At 37.3% G+C, this 27,498-nt stretch overlaps 1 protein-coding gene across 1 annotated transcript in view; it reads left to right on the top strand.

Annotated features, from left to right (window-relative positions):
* NAALADL2 (N-acetylated alpha-linked acidic dipeptidase like 2) overlaps window positions 1-27,498 on the top strand; it is a 507,372-nt gene that overhangs the window by 265,478 nt on the left and 214,396 nt on the right. Inside the window, exon 6 of the mRNA XM_052804208.1 lies at window positions 13,965-14,084. Coding sequence (XP_052660168.1) covers window positions 13,965-14,084 — 120 coding nt within the window. The remainder of the gene's footprint in view (window positions 1-13,964; window positions 14,085-27,498) is intronic.

Genomic DNA, 27,498 nt, shown 5'->3' with positions numbered 1-27,498 from the left:
CACTGTAATAAAAAAAAAAAAAAAAAAAAAAAGCGAAACCACTTTTCTGACATACTGCACTTGATTATTTTTGAAAATAGAGAAAAAGTCTAAATAATGGTGGTGTCTCTTGTGACTTAGAGCTGGCAGCTGAAAAGAATCAGGAGCGACTGTTTTAATCTCCAATGCAGTGTGATAAATCTTATCGCTTGAAGCCTTAGCAATGTATTTTATCTTAGGAATTATCTGTATCTACCAGGATGACTTTTACAGTCAATATTGGACAACATTTTGTCCAAACCTTAATAATTGATTCTTTTTCTATATATAATAATATCAGCTCACTGAATGCTTTTCTACAGGACTCTTTTTTGTCATTGGTAAGGTCTTTTTAATATTTTTCAAATGAAAGTAGCATTGAGAATCCAGAACAAGTCTGAAGATTTCCTATCTGTGTTAGGATGTGGTAATATGAAGTTCAAATATAATCTAAGATGACCACTCTGAAAGAGTGGAAATAAGTTCTTAAAAAAAAAAAAAACAAACCACATATGACAGGTTTTTAATTTAATCTAAACTAGTTGAGGATAAAGCTGCCATTGTATGAATAATTTGGTGAGGATAGATTTTTAGTGGCTTGTCTGACTTTTGTTGAAGAATTTTGGTATAAAAGAGCAAAGGCTGTACCTCTCTAGAGACTGCTTTGAGGAATGCTAGAAAGCTGGATACAGAGCCTTAATAGTAAGAAAGACCAAAAAGTGGAGAAGGCCTGTCTCAGAGACAACCCTTTGAAGCAAATGTCTTGAAAGCCTCTCAGAGCAGGATGAAAAAACGTGCAGCTGTGATACAGCTGGTTGAAAGAATAGTTAAGAGCTGAATTCTTGAAAATGTAAAAAAGAATAATAAACAAAAAAGACCCAGTTATTAACCATAGGCAAGTAGAAATTTGGTATCCAAGTGCACTTGGCAGAAGTGCATTGGGTGTGTATGTGAACTGTCACAATGCCAGAGCCTGTTCACTGGCTGGACTAAAATGTCCTGAGAAAAAACTTTCATTCAGAATTTCACTTTTAAGGTGGTTGGAAATACAGCACTTCTGACTGTGCCCACCAGTTACAATCCCAGGAGAGAAGTATCTGCTTATCAATAATAAAAATTTCAGTGCAAACTAAACAAAGCTGAAAATACATTGGTCTTCCCTTTTTCTAGAATTAGGCATTCCCAGTTTTTTCTGTCTGATATGCTGTCTCTTCCACTAAATAGAAATAGATCTCATGTCTGACACCTCATGTAATGAATATTATTTACTGTATTTATCTCATTCATTAAAAGGGCCTTAATGTGAATTAATCACGAGATATATCAGTTCTAATAATTATTTCTCATGTTCCTGAGCTCTGCAGTTCAAAGAGAAGGTGACTAATCAATCACCAGCTTGTGGCTGGCCCAAGAGTAGGTGTGTGTGAGAAAGAAGATGCTTCAAGGAATTTATCTTCCTTCCACTGAATTATGTTACCATATAGAGTTAGTCTTGTCTCCTGTAAGATTCACTGCTTCACGCTGATGTCTTCGAGGGGCAGACAGAGGTGAATAAGGATAGAAGAGGTCTGGCAACGGCTTCAACTACTGGAGAGCAAAGCTGCTTAAATATGCAAGAAAGCGTCTGCTGCGTTGTCATCCAGGAGAGATGTGCCTCCTACTGCAGGTCAATGCTTGCCAGCACAGTCTTTACTTGGGGAGTATTTAGAGGATGAAGTAGTATGAAAAGCTGGAAATTATATTGCTAGCAAAAGCATCACTGTGTCGTTCTTCTAACCAAAATTTTTATTCTGAAAAATTTTTTCACGTCTTTGTCCATGTTATCCTTTTACCTATAAAATTCCTACATCTTCAAGCTAGAAGAAAATACTACAATCATGTAGTGACACAAACTAAAAATCTAGAATTAGAAATTATATCAGTATGGACAGTGTCAGGCTCAGGATCTGATGGGTAAGACTGATTCTTTCAGTTCAGATCTTACCCTGATGATCTTATTGCTGTTATTTTAATGACTGCAGAGTTGCTTTGCCTGAAATAAACTTTCATAATTTTTCAATTTCCTCTGCAGACAATGAAGATAAATTGTTCACAATGTGTAGTGTTTGCAAAGCGGGTACCAAAAATGTAAAGACAAATGAAGAAATACGGAGGGAACTTCTTCAGTAGATGATACAACAAGTGAATGTTTTAAAGGATGACGGTTTTGCGTTCTTTGTCTGAATTATTTTTTTCCTGAAATTCAGGAAAGGGACCACTTGATGTTGGAAGATGGAGCATTAAGGAAATTTGTGGTTGAATCAGTATTTCTGAGAGTGTACTGAGCTCCCTGTTTCTAGTTTCTTTCGGTTGATTGTTCAACATCCTGGGCAGGAGGGATCGTAACAGGGGGAGAGAAAGAATTGAGTGCAGATTTCTATAGTAACTGATAGTTCTGTAATAACGTCTCTAACTGTGTTTATTGAAAACTGTACCATAAAGTACTGTTGCTACAATAATACTGAGCACTTCTGTACTGCTGTAAAGGAGGCTGATCTGGATTCCAGGCTGTGTGGAAGATGAGGGGAGCTCTGTTCAGATCCAGCTCCAGAGCTCCAGCCGGGCTGCAGTGATGGTGAAGCTTTTGTATTACCAGTGAAATCAGTTGTATTATGTCAGAGGTCAGATTACTCCTTCCTCCCCATGAAGTTGTCCAGATTCTGGTATCCCTTCAGACTTCCCCATGCATTTTAGATAATGTCAACGTTTTCCCATCTTTCCTTTTGAGATATGGTTTAATGGGATGCCACTGTACAAGGTGAACAATTCACTGGGACCTTTCCTAAAAAGAAGCAGTTTCTGTCCTTTGCATGGGATTTCCTCTCTTTCTCCAGGATCTTCCATTCCATTTGCGTGTGAAATTTGGCACAATTCAGGAAATCCTTCACCCTAACCTTTGGCAAGTCTTAGGATGAAGGCGAGCTACCGATTATGCTACAGCAATCATACCTGGCAGGGCCCTATCCTGAACTTCCATTCAATTTTTGCTCTTAGTCATAAAAATAAAACATTTTGGAAATGAAGGTTAGCTATTTCTGAAAGAAAAGATAAATGGTGCTGCCATATAGAAAGCTTTAGATGACAGCAGTGCAGAATACAGTATCACAACTAATGACCAAATGGCAATTCCAAAATCTTGAGGGTGTTTTTAAAAACAAAATTGAAAAGCCTGTAACAACAAAGAACTGAGTTTTCTGCCTGGTACAGTTTTACCTGAACCTCATGCTACGTGTCTTTTGTAAGGTAAGTCGTCTTTCCATAATGTTAGGTGATTGCAAAATGGAAATATCTACTTTTTTAACCGCATAGAGCTATGCTGTTCTCGCATACAGCCTTCTTTGTATTTGTCTTGGTCAGTCATTTGTGCCACTTGAATTCATTATTGCTCAAGTATATTCCCTGTTTTCATTGGTGTCCTTTTTTTTTCATCCGAATGTGTTTGTACTTTTAGAATGTATTTTTCCCCAGTCCTTTCTCTAAAGAGGTAACTTAGAGACCTATACATCTGTGTAATAACTTAAACCAACAGAATTCACATCAGATAGGAAAGATGTAATATTCTTTTTCACAACTGCATGTTTGCTTCTCCAGGTTTGATAAAATGCTGCTTTACCACCCAGATTGTGTTTACAGCTTTACGTGGTTGGGCATCTCTCTGATTATGTTCAAGTGCATGATGTTTGGCCAAGCAAGGGCTATAAGTACTCTGTGAAAGAGCATTTATTATACTGTGTAAAATAGAGTTCTCACTGACATTTCTGAAAGTTCAAGTGTTCTCTTGATGCAGTGGATGACCTCCTCTTGTACATACCCGTGATTATCTGCATCTTTGAAGTAGATGTCTATTTTATCTTTCTGTATCTATATACTTGCAGTAACAACAACTTACGTTTTATGTGTTTGCATAGCAAACGTGCATAGAAATACAGCTAGCCTGTGTATTTCAGTACACTATGCATGCACTAGTATGAGAGTTGATTGGGAAACAGGCTTCTCATCCTATGGAAATTGCAGTGTTTCAAAATGCATTCAGAATTGCGGCAAAAATTGGAAACCTGAAAATTGTAAGGCTATTTTCTAGATATCTCTGTTTTAACACAGCCAGACTAACTCTAAAAATGAAACAATTGAACAAAGTTGAAATGCTACTCTCTAGGAAATTAAGATATCAAATGTATTATAGTTATAAAATGAAATATTTAAATTTTACTTCTATTCAAAAGCACTTCCATATAACGTTTCACTGCAGTTGACACACATTCTGCCTTTGATAGGCATTCACAGGACATTGTTCTTATGACCTGTCATTACAGCTAGGAGATTACTTTCCTTCTCTGGACGTGTAGGTGCAAACTCATCTTTCACTGTTTTTCACGTTGAGCCTATGAACAGGTGGAGGCAACTGTGCCCAGGGCCATTGGGTAGCCTCTCCTGCCCAGTTGAGATGGATCCTTCCCTACAATAGCTGGCAGTTTCTGCTGCAGCCTGCAGAACCTATTTGTATATAAAGCGCTTCTAGGCACCTTCTGTAAGGTGCAGGCATCTGCTCTAAAGACTCAATGGTTGTAGCTACTATAGGAGGGAATGCCTGGTTTTTATTCGATCTATGATAAAAAGGCCATTGAAGGAGGACAGTCTGCAGCCTCTGGATGTTTTGTTTTCATTCTTTGTATTGGAGAGTAGCCAATAAAACCACCGCCTCGCTGCGGTCCGGCCTTGAGAATTTGTTGAGTTGTGACATAACGGGACTGGGTTCTGACATAAAGCCATTTTACTGAAAAATTTGCAGCCAGGTTTAAATCACACCATTATAATTTGCTATGTACATATGTAGCTTATGATTTATTTTTTAAGATGTCGCATCACAGCTGAACTATTCTGTTTCGTTTAGTTTATCCTTAGTCTGTGTAATTTGTAAATGTATATTTGCATGAATAATTACCCCTGAATAAGCTAAACCAAGTAGGCTGGCAAATATAGATTACTGTTTTTTCTTAGGCAAGTATGATCAATGTGACTATGCTTAGGGACTAATGCTACTAAATATCTTTGCAGTTAACTCTTATAAAGAGGGGGATATAAATAATATTAAAAATGTATAAGAAAGAATCAAAATTTAAAATTTCGTCACTAGCAAAGTGACAAATAATCAGCACTGCTTAATGAAAGTTTGAAATAATAATAAAATTTCTGAAAGGGTTTTAGGTGTCAAATGATATTGTGTCCTTCAATGTTTTATAACCAAAGCAACATTCTTAGAGATTTTAAAAGAAATAAATATCAATTTAATATGACCGAAAATAAGAGTGTTTTATTTCAGAATACTTGAAAATATAGATTTGCATTTAAATCTAATTTGAAAGATGAAAAAAATAGATTTGTTGTTTGGATATCTTGCTGGATATCGTGAATTAAGAAGTTATATTCAAGTATTAGTTTTGCCTTCTGCTAAAGGGAAACTCAAAGAATGTGATTTGGGACAGAGGGCTGGGGGAAGTATGAATGAATTAAGGAAAAATAATGTTCAAAATAGATATGGAGGGAGGACTCTACAGGATGAGCAATGTCAACAGAGAACTGAGCTGTGTCAGCTCAGATTTATCCTGGGGCTCTGTAACCATAAAACACAGAAGAGGTTCTTTTCTGTAGGCTATAAAAAGGCTTCGGTCTTAATTCAGCCTCCCTGGGAGTTGGTAGGAAAAAAACCCTGCTATAAGCTGTAAAAAGCAAGCAAGAAAACAAGTTAAACCTCAGTGTCTTTTTAAAAATTGTACTGGAACATCAAAAGCAACCTGTAGGAGAAGCTTCGGTAGAGCCCTGCCTGGAACGGAGCTGTGTTAGCTGGACAGATAGGATGAGGGGGAAGAGAGAGCGTGTAAAATGTGTCTGTGACTGAATTCGGCCTGCAAGGCCAAATTCTGTCAACTGAGGTTAAGGCACATCTTTTTTTCTTCCTGTTTTGGTACAAATTACAGTTTTAGCTGCCATTGTAATGCAGTGTGCAATTTTATGTAATGAAAACTAGACACAAAGAATCCTTTCTGACTGTAAGCTGACACTGTGAGTCATACTGAATTACTCTGGAATTTTATTGTATGAGTATGAATATTGAAGTAAAAAAAGAAAACCTCTGTAGAGTAAGGTGCTAACAACCACGAAGAAAAAATGTCATGAATCTGTTTGAAGAGGAGTGCTTGTAGGTAAAAACCACTGGTTATTTAATGACCAGCTAGTTATTTGATGACCCCCCACACACACACGTATCTTGCTATGTGGAGCAATATTGAAGTACTGTGATTTAAAGCTGCCCAGACATTGTTGGTCAGGTGCAGGTCTCTGGGTATTGTAACGGAGTAAATTCAGCTGCAGTTAATCCAGTTATGCAATGATTTGCTTTTTTGGGCTCAGACAGCGTGTTCAAATTCAAATTGCACAAATCATCTCTTTTTGGCTTGCCTCACTCAGTTGCTTGGAAATACATTAGGTTAGTATTTTTCAAGGCATAAGAGTATTTTTCTCGTTCCAGTTGTCTAATAAGACATAAAAAGAAACTCAAGGATAGGGAATCCTGTGCTACTGGAAATAGAGTCTTGGTAAGTAGTGTCCAAATTTGACCAAGAAGGTAGGGGAATTTACTTTTGAATACATAGTTTAGTCATTCGCAGGATATCGCAGAGGCATTTCTGTGTAATTACCCTAAATTTATCTACAAGATTTCCCAGACAGTTTGGGAATGGCCAAGTGTCATAGGACACACAAAACACTGCAAGTAATATTTGCTACTGGAAAACGGCATGCTTGGATTTTGAGGCCTTGTACCAATTTTTCATAAAGTAAATAGAGAGTGGAAAGCTCACCAGGGGATTTCAAAGATAGTGTTATTTTGAAATTATTGTAAACACTGGAGAATGGTGTTTGCATGAAGACTGAGTTCTAAAGAAAGGAATTTTTGTTTTATAGCAAAAGCAGCTCTGTAAGAAATTACTCTTTCCTGTGACACCCCCCACCCAGAGAACTCTCCTCTTAAAAATCTGTCATCTGCCTCAAATTCTTTCCTGATTTGTTTCTGTCTTGTGTCAGACTTGTCTTTATTTTACTAAATGTTGAATTATACCCTTGGTCATGCTTTCTCAGATGTTTTCCTCTTCTGATAATGCCGAGCCTAGCAACATAAAACAGAAAATAAAACTTAGTGCACCTGCACTAGGCTTCAGTGAGTCCTAACCATGAAGGAACAGGCTGACTGATCCTGCTCACACTCAGTAAGAGTGTGCTTACTGTCAAAGGAATCAATAGTTAGGCACATTACTTTCTTAGTTCAACGTTCAGCACTTCAGTTGAACTAGAGACAGTCATCAGATGCATGCCACAAAACCCACAAACATGGAAGGTCCCTCTTTTTGCCTGAAACCAGGTGAAGGACGAAGTTTGGAAGGTAACTTTGAATATTATCGTTTCTGTAGAAATACAGTAAGTATATAAAAATGGCTGTGGCTGTTTATTTTCTCTGACATGCTCAATAGGACAATGAAGGAGGCTTGGGTGGTAGCAATCACAGGGAGACAGCTGTGGTTCCCTGATTATTGGAGGGATGCTTTTGGCTGAAATGGGAGCAGCAGCTCCTGTCTGAAAGCGTAGCAGAGTTTACACCAACAAATGATTTAGCATATTTGGGCACAGCTCCGTTATCTCCCTTTTTCTTTCTTCCTTTTCTCCAATTTTAGAGAAGAGCTAGTTTTATATTTGCAGCTATCTTCGTGTTTGTTTGTGTCCAAGCTGGCTGTAGATCAAAGCTGGGCTTACTTTTATGCTCTGCTGAATGGTGCCTTCAGCCTCAGTTTCAGAGCTGTGCAAATAAATTATAGTGAAGTGTTTAATTAAAGTTAGCCTCATGTCCTGATTGCAGACTGCCGTGTTCTCAGATACAATTTGAAAATACATTTTGGAGTTTTTACTTAAGGCAGGATGACTAGGTGAAGGTTATTTACTTGTGATTGATCATGCATTGGATGTTTCTGTTACCTTTATTTTGTGAACAACCTGAAAATAGTAGCTGAATGTTGAAGGACAAATAAAGGGCATGGACTCGAATGGAAGAAGGGGATGTAGTAAGCCTTGAACGGCCACAGAACTGAGGGGTTGATGCTTCTAGAATTACATACGTGCTTTTTGGAGAAATTGTCTTAATCCTGAGGAATAAGCAATCCTAAATATATTGTATACATGGCATTTAATATTTAGTTTTCTTTGATACTTGGAGTTTCTTTAGATCATCCATTTCTGACACTCTTTTGGTGGGGGGGTCAGAACTGGCAAGAATATGAGCTTGACTTTGCTACTGAATATCAGTCATTTTCACAGCTGCAGCTTCTGTGGTCCTGACCTCCCAAATAGAAGCAGAAGCTGTTCATTAATATGAATCAACAGACTAGTATTTGATAAAATACATTCATAATTTGAGGTTACTGAACTATGGCACTAACAACAGGTAATATTGAGAAGATTTTTCACCACAGCCATTCTGCGTGCTACTTCTGGTTTTGTTTTCTGCATAAGTTTACACCTTTCAGATAAGATTTCTTTGAGATTGCTCAGTACTGACCTTAATGTATTTTCTTAAGAAATAATAGTGAAAATATGTGCTTAGGTGTGGCGCTTTTCTACCCTGGGATTCCCAGCCTTGATAGGTAGAGCAGATGCATTTAAGAGCTACCTTCTTATCTGCACTGATTCCATCTGCGTTTTGGTGGTTGTGAGAAACATCTTTTCCTGGGTGTACTGGCTTTGAGGGGTTTTTTTGCTGTGGGTTTTTCCCTTAATCTTTTTCCTGTCTTGGGTGCCCCTGGCAAATCAGCCACAATCTGTCTCTTAGCCAGTGTATTGGATGCAGATGTATAATGCTGTTATTAAATTCCCTTCCTCATTCAAGTGGACTGAATGATAACAATGAGATATGACAAACATATTTCCATTATTATTTTTGACCTATTTAAACTATCCTTTTTTTTTTTTTTTTTTAAATTGCCTCAGCATTTCCAAAGAAAGCAAAGTTTTAAAATGGTATCCGGCATCTTCAAGACCGCAGCTGCCACCTGCTTCATGAAGTTATTCATACTTTTCCTTTCCAAGACCTGTCTTACTCTTTTTCGTCCATGACTGGATGAAGTACGCTGTTTTATTCTCTTTCATTTTGGAGATAAGTAGAAGAAATTGGGAAAAGATCATTGACTGTCTTGATTGTGGCATTTTCAGAGTGCTTGTCTTTAATGTTTTGGGGGGATTTTATCATAGTTTTTAAGATAGAATATTCACAACTCATTGAGGATCATCTAGGGACTTAGAAACTAATAATAAGTCTAACATAAAATAATTACTTTTTCTAAAAATGATTGGTTTATTACCTACCCCTGCTTCATTTCATGCATGGGGGAATACTACTGAACTCCATATTGCACATTGCAATTTATTCCTAAATAGTCATATCTTTCAAACAGCATAGCATGAAACAATTCGACGAGTAAGTACCCAATTCAAGTGGATAAAACAACTCATTCTTTAGCAGTTTCCCAGTTTTAGGGTAAGAGGATTTACCCTTGCATATCTAAACCAAGTACACAAGTGCTCTTTTTCGGCACCTGATAAAAGGATGAGTTCTCTTTTGTTTTTGAACAGAATTATCCTGCCAAAGGAAAGCAGTTTATCGAATATGGGTAGTTGGGGGTGGGGTATTTTGCTTTTTTAAAATCTGAAATGTGTAAAACGAGGATTATGTCATGTTGTAAGCATTTCGAAAAAAGAGAGAATAGAAAATTTAATCTTTATTCATTTTTTGAGATGTTGGGAATGTTGTGAGTAAAACAGGACTTCATGGAACATAAATGGGCTGTTAATTTCTCGGTGGATTACTGAGAGGGTAGCACTCTTTGGATTCAATAGGATTCTTTACCATTATTTTAAAGGTTTATTTTTTCAATATTTTATGTTATGCTAGAAGTAAAGGGTCCAATTAGTTGAGCCCCAGTGTATTAAATAAAAACAAAACTGACTACTCTGAGCTGGTGTTGCCGTACTGTATTTGATGAGATGTTTTTATTAAGTAGTGCAGAATATTTTGCTCTTTGTTACAAATTTCACTGAAGTATTGAAGTGTAGGTGAAAGGAAGGAGTAGGAATAATTTTTTAAACTATTATTACAATCTTATGTTTACCTATTAGGGTCTGGACTGTACTGCCGAAATGTTATGACTTTGTTCTAAACTCTTCCAGCAAGTTGGTGACTTCATTTGGGAGGGGAGGAGCCATGTGCGGTTTTGCTCAAGAGAGGATTTTATTCCGTTTTTTGGTCATTTTAACTGAAGTTAGATCTGAGATTAGCTGTGCAAGCCTCCAGCTGCTAGCCTGTATGCAATGTTACCAGGATGTGATAACTTACTTTGGTAGGCATGTGCAATATTTTTACCCTTGGTTCCCCAAAAGGTAAAATTATTTGTGATGAGAAGAGAACCACTTTGAAGTTACAGTGAAATGTAAGTGTGCAAGTACCCCTAAAGTTGGACAGTAACAAGAGGCCTAGGTCATACTTGTTTTCAGGCAAGTGCAAAAGACAGACTTCTAATACATTGAGCTTTGACATATCCTTCATGTGGAAGATGTTAATGAAAGCACATGTAACTCTTTGTTATATTATACCCAGCTGCTTTTTCATTACGTAATGACTTCTTACATGTACTCTCAATGTATGAATGTGTTTAATAGCTTTGGTATTGGGGCTTACTTTTAACATATGGAGGAAAGAACATGGTTTGCAGAGTGTTTAGGGCAGCAGGGAGTCAAGTTCTGGTTCTCACATAATTAAAAAATGAGCTCTGCTTTTGTAGGGCCTTTTATTCAGCCTGCTCTTGTTGAGCTCTCATGTTGCCTGGGAAAGACAGGTGAGCAGCTCTCGAAGATGCCGTTTGCATCCATAAATTAACTAGCATCCAAGGGCAGTTGCTAAGTGCATTAATAATTGTGCAAACATGTAGTTTTGTCATTTACAGAGTGGTGGATAGCACCTTGGAGGAGCAGCTAGCAAAAATGCTGTGAAGAGAGGAAGCGCATGAATGTAGATGGGCAGGGATCTCATTTTCACACAGGCATATTGTGGAAGCAAATGGTTTGATACTTCATTATGTTATATCTTTGCGTATTGATTTTGCCTCAGGAAAATTCAGTATAGTTTCTCTCATATGAATGATGAAAGCTCTGATTTTCAGTTTGCTTGAGGATAAGTGGGAAAGGCATTGGGTCCAAAGGAAATCAGCCTAGATACAACCTCTCAAGCTGTAAGACTTTTGAGACCCTAATAATCATTGCACTAAAGTGTATCTATTGACACGTCTGTGGGTACAAATTAAAAAAAAGCTGATATCTGCCTAACAAGGTAAAATTTGTGTCAACTTCAAGGAAGTACACTGCTGAATACCCTTTCCTCATTTGGGGTGAACTCTTCATAACCAGATGCCTCAGATTAGATAAAATAGCTTCCACTAGTGTAAAAACTTCTTCACTTGATTTTATCATATTTTTCAAATACAATGATCACACAGGAAAAAACTTTTATTGGATTTCAGCATGTAGTCACCACCTGAGTTTTCTTATGAAATAGTTTTCAAGTTCTTTAGATATTAAAACCCCCACATATTTCAGAAGAAACTGTATGAAGTGCAAGATTTTCTGTTCCTACATCTCAGTATTTGGTGTTAAATCTGATGTTCGCCTGTTACAGAAATGTTTTATAACTTTGGCTGACCTTTCTAAATACTCGGTTTATATACAACTGATGACGTGTTATAGACTTAGGATCCTGTTAACTTAAATTTAAGAAGACAGGAACCTTGGCAAATTTTTTGTATGAATTAAAAGTTGAGGTGCAAACTCAGACAAAATACTCGGATACAGTTGTAGAAGGGTAAATATTTTCCTAAAATACCCATGTTCAAGAATCTGGTAAAATTTCACACATCCTACATATGTATCCCGAACAGCTGTTGTTAGAATTTAAACGGTTTGCGTAGAGATGCCTAAAATCAGAACTGTTGCCTTTGGCAATGAATCCATACTTAAGTTACCAAAACTGAACTGAAATCTTGTACTGCTCCGCTTATTTTAATTTTTAAACACTTATGCAATATTCTTGTGTCTTCTTGTATTTGTGTTTTATGTGAACGCTGTTAGAGGTTCCAGAATGTCCTTGGTGGTGTCCTGAGAGCTTCATAACATTCTAAAATAATAATGTACAGACTGATTATCCTCATACTTGGTCTTCACCAGAATTTATTGCTGTAAATGTGTGAGAAAAATGCCCTTGGTCATTCATAAATTATATATATATATAAAAAAAAAAAATCCTTGAAAACACTGTTGGGGATGGAATGATGCACTTCACTCACAAGACAGAAGCAACAATATATTTTATTGATATAAAACAGTGAGTTAACAAAGTTCAGTGGTAAATGTGACAGTGATTTAATGAGATTCGATGGCAAGGTACACTTGATTATTTACTGCATAGAGGACAGGGTCAGACAAAACTGTCAGGGAGACCCTCCCATTGTCATGAGATTCAGAAAAGACCCCCTTGCATTCTAAACTCCTTCTCAGAGAGGAGTCTAGGTGCGGCTGGATCCAGACTTAGTCCCAGACTTGGTCAACGGTTTATGCCTATATGCGCAATCGGTCCTTTATATCACTTAGCTAAGATTTTAGAGTTTCAGCATGCTTATTCCCCATTCACTTACTGGGTATCTGACGCGATAAGGATTCTCTCAACCTCGAGGAGCAGTTACCTTGAGAGACGTCCCTACTCAAGGGGAGATCCTAGCCTGCAGCCTGCTGCTGTGCAGGAGAGCTCAGCGGGCCCTGGGCTGTCCACTAGTTGTGGAGTAAGATGATTGACTTATAGTCATATTTGCATACAAGCCGTATTTCGGTTGTCGCATGCTCAACTAGCCCTTGGCTATTGTGGTGTTCTCTGTCTCCCCCGAATCCACTTTCAGCTGGATGCATCCGTTATGACTGCCACTGGTGGTTATCACTTGGGCAGGGTTACGGGAAATAAAGGTCAGGTTGGGGTGGGGGGGATCACACCGTCACAAACACATCTTGAACTATGTTTCCATCACTGCCGATGCTTGACATTTAATAATAACTTAGACCTTTACTACATATTCTTGCAGTGTCCTAACTGAAAGGCTGAAGATCTTCATGCCCTGAATGCTTTTAATTTAGTTGGAAGTGACTCTAAATTATTTAAAAATGTGTATTAATAGAAAGGTTTATGCATCAGAGCAATGTAGTCTGTTATCACTATGGTTATAGGAGTATAGTGCTTGGATAACTGATGGATTGTAAGAAAATACTACAATAGTTAAGGCAGGCTGCTCAGGAATCATATGAGACTGCATAATAAAACTATATATTGGTAGAGTATGTATTATCTGTGTATTTTCATAAGTGACCAGTATAATCATTCCCTCATTTTCTGAAATGCTTTACAAGACTCTAATTCCTTTTAAGAAAATTAACAGAGGTGAGTTAGTATCCGTTACATGGTTTTAAGTACTTTCCTGTAGCTAACGAGGGGACCTTCTCATCAGAATCAGCACCGCTTATTATAACCAGTACCAAAAAAACATTGGTTTTTTATCACAGCTGATGAAAACTGCAAAGATATAAATTTACCTGTCAGATTGAATTCTCAAGCTCTTTGCTATTACACGTATTCCTGATTAGGAAGTGGGGGTAAGGTAATTGCAGAACTCTGCTCAAGTGCTTGTATTTACGCAAAGAACTTTGTTTCTGTGGAAGGAGCACCCTAAATGATGCATGCTTATAGATTTAGCCTGAACTTTGCCTTCTTTTTGCAGGCAGAACTTGTTGACATACAGTACGGGACTGTGGAAGACTTGATCCGGATTCAAGCCATTACAAATGTGACCAAAAAAATTGCACTTTTGAAGCTAGGACAATCACCTTTGCTTTATAAGGTTAGTGAAATGCTTGTTGCACTTTAGCTGAATTATTTCTTGGGTTTTTTTTCAGTTTCAGAATACCAAAGCAAGGACTTTCCCGTTCTATCCCAATAAGTCAGGATTTACTGGCATTCAGATTCTTCCTTAATACTAGCCACGTCGGTCTGCGGTGCCTTTTATGTGTTACAGTTATTTATTTTGCTGCATATCTTACAGTGCCCCAGTAGTATGCCGTATTTTCTCTAGCAGTACTATAAGCCTTTTGGCAAATAAAGAAATCCATAAAAGAAATAATAAAGCGGGGGGGAAGGCAACCGAGATCAGGGATAGCTGGATCTGTGTCTGCTAAAAAATGTACATATAACACTGCACTGAAATCTTTTGTTTCTGCGTAGTTGTGTGTAGTCCTTGGCCTGCTGGCTGTAGTTTGAGTTGGCTGTGAGAGGAGGCAGAGCACAGTATGCGCTCGCCTGACGTCAGGCTTCTGTGGGTCTTTCCAGTCCCACTGGGTTGTGTCTAAAGCTCAGCGGTTTGGGCCTTGCTGCAGATGTGCTGCTGCAAGCACTGAGATTGCAAGGTTGTAACCAGTAGCGTACGCTGTAGGATGACCAACATTATTTAGTTTATGGATTTGTTTAAGAAATGACATCGTAATCTGATTTCATCATCACATGTTATAGCCTTGCTCTGCGGAGAAGGTGCCTTCTTGGCTCTTTCTGCTATCCTTACCACCTCAGAGGGAAGAAAGGGACCGTGAGTTGGAAAACACCATTTACATCTGTGGTAAAATGTTTAAGCAGACTACCCTGAGATACGCAGACAGGCATTTATTCCCCCTGCCATTAATGGTCAGTCACTCCTGTAAAATCATGAGGATTTACTGGTCTATGGATGGGTTACCACCAGTTCAGAACGAGAACCGTGTTTTTCTTCCACTCCCTCCTCCCTTCTTCTTTGGTTGCAGCTATGTGTGGGGAGGGGTGTACCTGGGTGTGTGTGTGTCTGTTCTTTCTCCTCCTACTCCAACGCTGGCAGAGAGCGCAGAGATGGAGCTCAGTAGTCCACTTGTACGTTAGACATAATAGACTCAACATATAAACCACATTTAAACTCTAAATGTCAAGTAACTGCCTTCTATTGCAAACATTTTATAAACAAAAATGCTGTTTTGCCTTTCAGAAAATACACTAGCCCAATAAATATTTAAACAATTCATTCCCAATTCACAAAAGCAATTATAAAAGAACAGTAACTCCAGATCTTATAATTAAGAGAATCAGGATCTGCTCTGTCGGCCATAGAAAGCACAATCAGGACCACAACACAGGTTCAGAAAATAACCACTTAATATCTTTTCTTTAGGAATAATATTTGTCTCAATAAAAATGCCATTTTCAACTGAGTAGCTTTAGCTGTTTAGTTGAATTATTTAGATGCAATCTAATTACACCCGTGAAAGGTCAGTTATCATGTTGGAACTTGGCTGTTGTGCATCCTTTACACCAATAGATCTTATACTGCATTTCACCACTAACTGACAAAAATAATGAAATAGCAATTTGGGCTCATAAAGTAGGAATTTGATAAAAGATGCAAAGTTTGCTGTAATAGTACTGTCTAAAGTGTCTAGGAGATGGACTTTTTACAAATTTAATTTGTGTTCCTCTGAGCACTTACTGTGTCTAACTTAGCAAGTGGTGCAGCCTGAAGGAGTAGGGCAAAACAATTGGTGCTGAGGACAGGGCCCATCTCAGGAACTTTTCGTTTGGGTTGGCTGTAGTCTGGTCCCAAGAAGTAAATACTAATTGGTGGCTGAGGTGTATTAGCCACGCTTCTGGTGCTCATCTGCTATTCCAAAGGAATCCATTTTGCATGTTCAGAGTCTGTTACACAACATGAACCAAAGTGTGGTATGATCAGGAGATTGACTTTGAATGCACGCTTGGGTTCTGAGCTAAAAATACAACTCCCCAAACCTACTTCTTGTGTTCTGCTCACGCGGGTAGGAAGTTTGCCCTTTATTTGTTATTTCTTCTTTTTGAGGTTGTAAACTTTTTTTTTTTTTTTTTTTTTAGAATATAAATTGGGTCTCTCTGGCTGTGAAATAATTGCAAGCTATTAAAAGTATGAGAAAATATGTAGGAAGATATCAGAAAAAGATTCTTCTTTCATAAGGAATATTTGAAGTGAAAGAGAAAGATTGCCTTAAACAGCAAGTCATGCTGGTTTAAACGGGCCCCGTATGGCACTACTGAATCCACTTTTTGTATCTTTTTTTTTCCCCCTAATGTTTATGTTTCTTTACTTACTGAGTCTTACATTTCTGTTTCAGCAGATACTTCCCTCAGCCTATATTTTCCTTATCTCTGTCTTCCACGTGCTCGGTTTTACATCACATTAAAACAGAACACTAGTTCATAACAGAGCTGTTGATATATATATATATATATATATTTTTACTGGTTTTCTTTCTAATTTCTGTATTTAACTTGTATTTTTCACATTTTATTATTCTTTAATTTCTCATTATTATTACTTTATATTATACAAATATCTCACTCTGGATTTGGGTCTTATTTTTATAGATCCTGCACCGAGGTTTCACCTTCATAACAGAGATTCTAATCATGTCTCTATTTTTCAGCTTTGCATTTTCTCCTGCATGAGTATGCTTGTTGCCTCTCTTTCACTGCCATCAACAACTGCTGCTTTTCATGCATTTTTCCTATTTTCCCCTTTTGTGTTTTTAATTTGCCTTTTTTTTTTTAATCTGAACTGCTCTTTCTCTCCATATTGAATCCATTGGAAAAAGCCTGAAAGAAATAATAAACTGCTGCTGGCTGAAAACTCACCATGAAAACTGAACAACATTTCTTTAGTCTTTGCATCTCATTAACAGAAAGTAGTATGTGCTGGTAGAAAACAGCTTGATGTACAAGGGGATAATTAATAGAAATAAGCCCAAATGATAGAGATTTGAATATTTGGAAAAATAATTGTATTTCTGACAATATGTTTGCTGCAGAGGTTTAGTTTGGTATTTTATGGAGATTGGGTAGGGTACAATATTTGGGGGAGGATCAAGGTTGAAAATAATTTGGAGCTTCTACTTTCAGTCTTTCAGACTGGGCCCATATCTCATATCTTCAGACACACTGAAAACAACGGACAGGGTTCAGAGCTTGGAGTAACTTGGAATTGGAATATACAGTGAATTTGGAGTATGCAGAAAAGCCTGAAGTTAATGTGCTGTTAGAATATGCAGTTGAATCCTTAATGTGAATAATTCTGATTAAATTTGGTAAGGTTCATAAATTTAAGCTGCTTTGTGAGAACAAGATTTGTAGAAATCTGACCTTAAGTAATTTTTGTAATTGAATGTGATTTTCAGATTTTATCGGGAGTGTGGTATTTCTGTTCCACTGAAACAGAACGTAGTATCTGATCAGGACAAGAGGGGCACCGGCTATGGCAGTGGGCACGTTTCCTAGAGTACTGGCAGAGCCACACAGACACATCTCGATCCCTTAAGCTGGACCTTTTCAAATAAAGAATATGTTACTACAGCCAGATGATAAGTTATACATATAAAAAGAAGGAACATGGACCCTACCTTTATAGCAGGGTAAAGTATCAAAAAGAGCATTGACTCTGGGGAGAAAAAAACAGGTAGATTTTACATTGCTGTGATCAAAAGAATAGATAAAAAAGGGATATGTACTAACGTACATATAAATCAGAGCGGAGTGGAGGTTTAGAAAGGGGTTTTACCATTGATATGGCACTATTAAGATCAGTAAGGGAGCAAGACTCTATTATAAAATTAATGTTAAAAGCGGGAGAAAAGAATGGTAGAAATGCTTCAAGGGCTGGAGCAAGTTATAGTATGGCAAAGGCAGAGTCATTGTCAAATGCAACTGAAAGGTTTGGAAATTTACAATGTACTACTCCCAGCGCCCAGAGTGACAACTTCCTATAGCAACTCAAGCTAAGCCAGCGGACTGAGCAGTGAAGCATACAGGGAGTACTCATATGATGCATTAACGTGGCATAGCCATGTTGCGAGTAATCTCTGCCTCTTTAGCTGGAATAATTCACAGGGCTGAATAACTAACAGAAGGAAAAATGCCTATGCCTGCTCCTGAAGGGATCTTGTGACTAGTCTGAGACACTTGTAAAAGCTGGATTGTTCTGTGTAAAGAGGGGACTGGATTAAGGAAGAAGAAAAACTTCCTTAAGGAGAAAGCTGAAATGAGACAAATGTAGAACAGAAGTGAAGCACAGCTTCTGGAATTAACTACCATAAAAAAGATAGAATACTTGCTTCTTCACGCCTTCAGATTGAAAGTGACTGCCTCCTGGTGTTCTGGCTAGAAGGAAAATTTGTGTTTTGGTGGAACTCAGGTAATTGGGATCACTGGTGAACTTCAGTAGCTAGTTACATACAGGAGGTCAGAGTAGACTCCCTGATGTGCTTGAATCAGGAGGATCTATAAATGTGGGGAAAGATGATGAAATTTATTACTAGCGATTAAGCAAATCCTTTCGTGACGTAAAACACCTTCTTGAGAAAGAGAGCAACTGTGTGTGTAGACAAGAAACGTATTCTAGTAGTGTAAAATGTGTGGTGACAAAAGATTGATGAAGCCACCTCACTAGCACCCGGATCCTCTGCCCTAAAGCTCCTCTGAGTATATGTCACCACTGTGAGCACATAAAAGAAGCCAGAGGAGTCTCTGTTTTTTCAGGGAGAACTGCACAGTATCCAGCCCCTGGATTCGTTTTTTGAATAATGTTGTGAGTCTTGATCATGATTTAATCTTTTGGGGTTGGGATTCAAGAAAAAGCCATAATTTCTGTCCTAAATTAACTTTTAATAGAGTAACAAAAGCCCTGAAGGCCAAACCACTTCATCTTTAAAATGTTCACATATTAACATCTTTTCCGCATCCATTAAATGAAGATGTTGTTCTACTGTGTAAATATCTATATTTATTTTAATAATTTACTGCCTTCATAAATATTCATAAAATTGCTTCTTAACTGTCATAAAGTTTAGAAATGTGGATGCTAGCATGTTTATGCAGAGGTTATTGGCAGGCACTTACGGATAAGGATTTACTAAGTAGAAAATATTAAAGATTCCCAGAATAAAGGCAATTTGCAAAAAGACTTCTATTTAATAACTGCGTTAGTTTTAAATAAGTTTACTTTGGAAAAAGTCATTTCACTTTTCTACTGTCTACATTGTTTATTTCTTTCCCTCTGGTACTTTTTATGGCTAGCACATATAACTGTGAAAATTACATTTTAAATCTCCATTTAACTAGGACTCTCTCCTTCCATCCCTTCCTCCCTCCGTATATATATACACATATATGTGTGTATATATGTGTATATATATATGAATATACACACACTGTGCACATATAAATACATATATATATAAACTATAATGAGCAAAATGATTTTTAGGGAACTTCAACACCTTATATATGTTTCATTATTAAGGACACTGGGGTTTGTTTTTTGTTGGGGGTTTTTTTTGTAGGATGGAATTTTTTCCAAGGCACCTAAAGTCTTCATATACCCATTTCCCATGTGAGTGCTATGGTATTTTTAATGATACCATATCCCCTCCCAAAGCCCTTCCTGAAAATTTGAGCCATAGGTATAGGTAGTATGGATAAAAGTTACAGAAGCATATCAAACTAGACCTGGAGATCTGGATCTGAAGGGATCATCTGGTAATATCCGGTTGAATAGCATCCTGTTTCTCAGGTTTTCTCTAATTTATCATCCTTTTAAAGTCTCGTCTCGATTCCCAAAATCCTGAGAGTTCCTCTTGAATAATGAACTGAGTTCAGATTGATTGATAATGATCAGATTTCTCGATGCGGAGTTTGCTATTTAGCCAAATTATATTTCTACAAAATAAGCTCGTTCTTACTTTGTCTGCAAGGAACTACCAGTTGCTTTGTGGTCCTTTTTCCTTAGCCTTTGTCTCCCCTGAGTTTATAGGAGATCCCCTCCTTCAAATCGGTTGCTTTTATTGCTATTCTTTATCCCTTCCCACCCCCAAAGATTAGATTTGGCATACTCATGTTCTTAACCTTCCCTCTCTTCAAACAGCTGCTTTAATCTGTTAGATATAATACAGTCTAAAGAAGGCTCCCTTTTAATTTCTTTCTCTACTTCCTATGTAAAAATCTTCTGTACCAAGGCCTTCAAAAAACTTACTGAACAACAGACTATACCACAAAGCTGTTTATGTAATTGAGGTTTCACACTGCTATCAATCCTGTCTTTTGCATGACTCTTTTAGTTACCTATTTACCTCTTCCTGATTTCGTGATTCATGGAATGATGCACAAGCTATTTTGCTCTTTAGTGATTGCTGATAAAATTTATGTTTGTTTTGAAGAAAGACCGTGGGTATTCCTTCATCTGAAAGTGTATCAAATTTAAGAGATTGGTAGACATAGTTGTCAATTATATTCCTCCTGCTTTGACTGATGACAGTGCTTTCTTGTCCCTTTGAGCAGAAGGAACAAGCCATAATAGCTAATTAGAGAAGCTTGGAGACACCCTGCCTCAGTATCATAAATCTGTTCTGTGTTGGGGTGACTAAGAAATCCACCCCCCAGCCCATTGAGTGCACCTACCTGAAGTTGAAAAAAACGAGTCTCTCTGCACAGATTTATCACTTAATGCCTTCATCCTGAAGTCATAGTTTAAATTTTTATTGGTAAACTTAGTTTAAAACATAGTTTAAAAAACCCCAAAGTACCAATTGTGATACTTTTTTTTCCCCTCTATGTGAGGTACTGTGGCAGAGAAAATTGAGAAATGATTCTGACTTGAGAAATGTGTAGTTAATGACTAAAAAAAAAAGTCAAAAGAGTGGTTTTGTATTGCTGATTGGAACCAAATCACACTGAGCTCTATTGTTCAGTTCCTAGAAGGCTGTTACTGCACAGAATAATTTAAACTGAGCATGTCAATTTACCTCGTACTTAATCCAGCATTTGAAGGATGATTTACTGTGACCTGTACCACCTAAAAGTGAAACAATGCCAGTGCACTTATAAATCCAATCCGTATCTGCCCAGATGAATATGAAACAGTTGACAAAAATTTGCTCTCTTATTCCTTTAGTCAAATGCCCTGCAGTAAATAAGAGTGAGAATTCCTTCTTGATACAGTATAAATGGGAGAAAGTAATTTGCTCTTGTGAGCAGTACAAAGAATAAGTAAGGGGTGGGGTAGGAGAAAAGCAAACGATGTCTGGAAGGAAGCATAATGGTAGCACAACTTGTCAATATTCTCAAGTAATTAACATTTTGGTTGCATCAGTAAAAGGACTCTTGGTTGTTACTCATTTCCTTTGCTATTACAAAACCCTGGATTTGTTTGAATGGAAGGAGAAATGTGCTATTAGCAGAGTAAACAAGGGGACATGTAAGTTAATGATCAAAAGTAGGTATCGATTATTCTGCATTTCTGATGCCACAGAATTTTCCCTGAATGTTTTGAGAAGTCATTGCCATTTTGCAGACATATGCGTATTCCCAGCTATAGTTCCTATTCTTTCTTTCTCTTCCGGATTGGTAGAGAAGTTCCTGAAGTCCTACTGCTGAATCAAACACTGAATTCTTAGCTATTTGACTGGGTACATAGTCCTGTTATCTTCAATAACAGTGAACGCTTAATTTTCTCTTGGGAAAATAATTCTAAATATTCATATACTCCATTGGGTGTTTAATTGCACATTCACTACATATATTAAATGCATCCTTTGAAAAATTAGTCCAGCTCCCATTATGAATCACTATTCCCTGAGGGAAAGGGCTGACCATTTTATAGCAGATCTCCTCCTTTTAGTACAATAGGCTTAAATTGCGTGAGACAGTAAGTGGCTTCCATTCAAAAATGGAGGACGGCTGACTCATAAAAATTTCATTCTGGAGTCTTCTGAAGCTTTTGTCAGATTTTAGAGGTGTGAAACCCAAGCATAATTTTCTATTTTATCAAGCCCTTAAAAAGTGAGTAGTAAATGCAATCATCCAATTTACCGTCTGAGTGCTATGTCCTGATAAATGGTGCAAAGTCAAGTGAAATGGCTTTGCTGTGAGGCAATTGTTCGAAGCAGAGCTGAGCAAAGAAATCCATTGCCTCAATTTGTACCTCAGAGCCCTAAATCCACACAGCTGATCAGCTACTTGTGTGCAGGGCATCATAAAATCTAAATCTCTGCAAGTCGTCTTGGCACCCTTTCTGCTGCTTATATAGGGAATACAGGCATTTTTTTCTACCCAACCTGCTAATTGAGCTGGCCCTTCAGATTAGTTGAGCTTGGACTTCACAAAAGAGCCACTGACAGACAAATTATCCGGGCCTCTTTTCATCTCACGTGTTTTCAGTACATAGTTTGATTTCAACAGCAGCTGAGAAAGTGAAAAAGAAAATGGAAGATACAGGAGCTTTGAGTAGAGATGAGGAGTTGAATATATAAAATCTCTTCCTGCCACAACAGATGTATCTGCCTTTTGGTTCTTTGAAAGTGCCAGCCACTGGACTAGGCAAAGCAATGCAACCAATGCCATTAATCTTCAGAACCGCCCACGTGAACAACTCTGCAAAGGATAATTACAGATGAGTACTGTACATGCTGGTTATTTTCTATTTTCGGGAATAGTGACCAGAGGAAAAGGTCATCTTTCTTCAGGCAACAAGTGTCTTATAAGTACTTCCCTCATTCTGTAGCGGGTTTGAGTTGTACGGCATGTTCTGTAGTAGTTACTGGTTTAGTGTTTTATTAAAAAGAAGTTATGACTATTCTCTGGCATTTTATGCTCATTTAGGTCTTTTTTCTTGTTTCACAGTAATTCTTAATAATTGGTTTGTTTACATGTCTGTAAACTGATTTGAAAGGTATCAGAAGTCATTATTGTTGAACAAAGTAATTATATAAAACTTTATTTAAGAGATTACAGAAGTAAATAGTTCTGTTCCTAAAATCAGCATTTTATTTGGTGAACCAGGATGTCACAGGTTACTCAACTGAAGAATGATTTTCGTGCCTTGTGGCTCTTTTTTTTTTTTTTCTTGTCATCTATCCTTTAAAATGTAGTTAACACAGTTAAGAAAAATAATGGTTCAGTAACACAGTTAAGAAAAATAATGGTTCAGTAACCCAGTGGGTTCTCTGAATAGAAATAGCTTTGAAGCTGGTTCTACAGTTTAGGAAATAGAGCCAGATCCAGACATTGGTTTGATTTGCATTTGTTCTACGTGGCTTTAGAGAGTCATCTTTGAGAATTGGTTCACAAAATCAGCACTTCTGATTTATGTATGAAAATCTGAATTCTGCCCTTTCAAATACACCTGTAGTTTGTGTTGTGATCAGAACTTTCAGTAGAAATGTGGTCTTGCTGAATGCTGATAGCCAACCTTTTCATTGGCATCAGTGGAACTAGGTTTTTATGCTTTACATTCTATGGCCTATGGAAGTTTTTTACTGTTTTCCCTAGGGTTATTTGATGCACTCTTTTCAGATCGTCTGTAGCAGGATTTTGTGGAACATGGCTGGATAAAATACGTAACTGCTTGTCCTCAGGATTTTGGGAGGTCTTTTATTGGGGGGGGGAGAGAGCTTTTTCTTTTTCTTTACATAATGCTGAAGAAGCTGTAGAACACCAAAGTCAAAATTTCACTCTTAGCTGTTTGGGCCTCTTGATGCCTGTGCATGAATTTGAAAAGAAAAACACCAAGTCCATCATTACAAATATAATTGGCACCCTCTTTGCAAGTACAGCAATAGCCACTTGGAATATTTTGTTTCAATTGCCAAAACGTTAAACTAACCTGCTGTGCAGAAGGCAATTCTTCCACAGCAAACATATTTTCGCTTAACAGGAAAAGATTGTGCATTTCAATATGAGAACTCAGGCATTTTAATTTTGTCTTTAGGACTGAGTGAATAATTCACAGACAGCAACGTGTGCAACAAAGTTAAACTTGTTTTATCTAGACCTAGCTCTAAGTAAATGGCAACTTGCTTTAATTTGTGTTATCCTACTACATTCTCATGTTTTTCAGTGGGTTTGGGTTTTGTGTATGGTTTTTTGTGGGTTTTTTTTGTTGGTTGGGATTTTTTGAGTATTGAATTTATTCTAAGCAATTTTCTGAGAGCAGTTAATTTTCCATACTTGGAGTTTTGATCGTTCATGGTGATTTTTTTTTTTTTTTATTATTATTTTTTTAAAGAGTTGGTTTTGATGCTTTTTGATACAAATGATCAATCAAGGATGTTGCATACAAAAAGACTCCTGAGCTTCCGGATGTTCATTGGGAAAGAAAACAAAAGTCACATGATCACAGTCACTGGAACCTTAAGTTAAAATTGCTGGGGGCTACTTTCCTAAGTTGGCTTAGGATGCCATATAATAGTAACATTTTTCATTAATAGTTCCAATTTCACATCACTTTTACACTCACATTTCTCTAAAAATCAGGTTCTTCATTAGATTAAAGAAAAACAACAACCAAACAAACCAAAAACCTCACATTGTAGCTGATGATAGCATTGTAATTGTAAATAATCATAGTATGTGCACTGGCTGAGACTTGTCAGCACAGCGCACAGTTATGTCTAGATACAGGTAATATTTTAGATAGAGGACAGAGTATTTGCATTTTGTGAAGGTTGGAGGAGTGCCTGCACTGACAGTCAAAGCTGTTATTTATGTTTTTCCACTGTAAGTTATTATGCAGGCATCATAAGAACTCTTACCACGGAGCCTCAGAAGAGACCTTGAGGTGACCTAGAGAGACCACCCTTTCAGTAAGAAGGAAGCATATTTTTCACTTCTAAGTCAGTCATCGTTTTCCCTAGAGTGGGAATTCACTATATTGCCTTTTATATCAGTATTCAGTTATATGTGATGGTTTTATGATATAAAATGTCCATTGGGGAACTGACCTGACAACTCATTTCAGTCAGGCCTTTTACTGTGGTCTCAGAGGAAATACAATAACATTTAATCCACTTAACCACCTGACCATGTCCCATTTCTGTTTGTCATATTATAGAGTATAAGAAAAAAAGGCAAGTTCAAATCTGCTAGTTCAGGCTATTCTTGGATTCCAGATTTAAGAACATTTTATGACAGATTAGAAATTAATTAGTCCTGTGCATCTGACTGCTGTAGAGATTACTGTCTCTCAATAACCACGTGTCCCATCTTAATTTTGAATTCCCTCCTAGCAATGCAGTTGATCAGTAAACGTGTGATACGTTGGATCTGCTGTTTCCAATATCAGATAAATGTTGAGGCTTACACAGGCTTTATGGGCCCTTGCTGTGCCTGGCAGTGTAAGTTGTTTCCTTGGTAAGGTGCTGTACATGTACGTTAAAAAATGAGATACAAGGAAGACATTTGGAATGCATTAGAAGAATTGTGACCTGGGCTCCTTTTTCTGCCTAAGAACAGTATGTAGCAACAGTCCCATTCTAAACAGTGTGCATATATATCTTTCTTATTTTGAAAGATTGAAGAATAGCATAAGTATCCTATTTGCACAGTGCTTCACACTTGGCATTAAGGGGAGCATCTTTAAAAGATGGCTTTTGCCCTAGCCAACAAAATAGGGTTGGAAGGGCGATACAGAGTGTGATAAAACTTGTACTCCTTGCAAATGCAAAAGGGGTCTCACAAATAGTTTTAAATTTTTATATGAGATTTTAATTTACACGATAATTTATTAATTTATATTGTTTTCAAGTAGACCTGACTGGGATGAATTTTGCTGTGAGTGCCGTACAGATTCACTGAACGTTACAAGGATGAAATCTTGACGTTTCCACTCAAAGTGCTTTATTTTCTTTGAAGATGAAGTCATTTCAAGGCATACAGGTTCAGAAAATAAGGTTTGCTTCTTACCTACTGTGCAGAATTGTTCAATGCTTTGGTGATAGCAGTGGTAACAGGGGAAGAGTAGCTTAAATGTCCTATTTCTCGCTGCTTCTGTTCAGCAAGCAAACAGAATGAACCTTTAAGTACATTATTTAATTTGGGGAAAACTTATATTTTAATGTCAAAATTAGCTTGATGGTTAATATGACAAAGTTTATTTCTCAGTAAAGAGATAAGCTTTATACAGTGAGGTTTCTATCATTCTGCTCTTGCTCCACAAGAATATAGAAACACAGCCTTATATGTAAGCACCTTAAAACACACTTTATTTTATATAAAGAACATACTTAAGTGTGTTACTTAGTGTATTTTACAGGAACAATTCTCGTTTAGCAAGAGAAGCCGTGTCTGGTGTTTATTCAGGTAAAACTCTCATATGATGATAAGGTCGTGGCCATCACATAGTACTGTTATTGTTGAAATATTGTTACCATGAACTGTCATGGTGAAGTGCACAATCACTCATCCAGAATGATTGGCTGCTTAGTCTTCTGTCAAGAAGTTCTTATTGACCAGAAAAAACCCTCCATCTTTTACTGTGAGACCATAACATAAGAAATGTCCTCTGTCAGCCTGATACCCTCACCTGACATGGCTCATGCTTAGGGGAAGACTGAGTTACGAAGCAAGTAGAAAGTTTGGGGTTTTTTTTCTCTTTGGTATAGCTTTCCCCAAAATGGCAATCATTGGTGTTTTGACTTCCTGAAGTGGGGAATGTGTATGGACTCATTTAATTATCATCATGAATATTCCATAAATTGGTGTATTCCAGTTCTGAGCCTGTTTATACTTACCTCTACAATATCTTGTGGTGTTGAGTTTCACTATGTAGATACTTACGATTTCTTGATACGGAATTGCACGTTTGGGAAAGCATGTGTTTAAATCTCTGTTAATGCTTTACCACTTCTTACAAAACAAAAATGGGTATAACAACCTACCTACAAAGTATTCCAGCTTCAGTCTATGTATGAACAGACCAGAGTAAATGGTACAATTCTGAGGGTACCAGCTGCGTGCTAAACACTGGTCTTCGCCCTTTGTGGATCTTGGAAAGAGATAAGCTTTATCTCTTGGCCTCAAGATCAATAGTGTAATAAGAACTAGTGCTTCAGAAATCTGTGCTCCTTAAATAACACCCAAGCAGATTTTAAGCTTTTTTTCTGAAATTAAGCTAGTTGGTGTCTCATGGTCAAGGTGTGTTGCATGATGATTTGGTTTGCCTCTGAAGATGTTTATAAATACTAGGAAAAAAGACATCTTTAGCATTGCTATTACCATATTCTCTAACTACAGTCCAAGAGGGGAAAAAAAAAACAAAACCAAAACAAAAAACAACCCTAAAAAACAGAAAAAGCCCAGACTTCCAAAAAAACCCTCAGAAAACAAACCAAACATATTTAAAGGCAGGTGTGTGTCTTGTCCTTAAAGAGGAAGCAATGCTTCCTTTT

Source organism: Harpia harpyja, chromosome 12 (genome assembly GCF_026419915.1).
Source record: "Harpia harpyja isolate bHarHar1 chromosome 12, bHarHar1 primary haplotype, whole genome shotgun sequence".
Lineage (NCBI taxonomy): Eukaryota > Metazoa > Chordata > Aves > Accipitriformes > Accipitridae > Harpia > Harpia harpyja.
The sequence above is the reverse complement of the archived record's forward strand: the minus strand, read 5'-3'. Positions and strand labels throughout refer to the sequence as shown.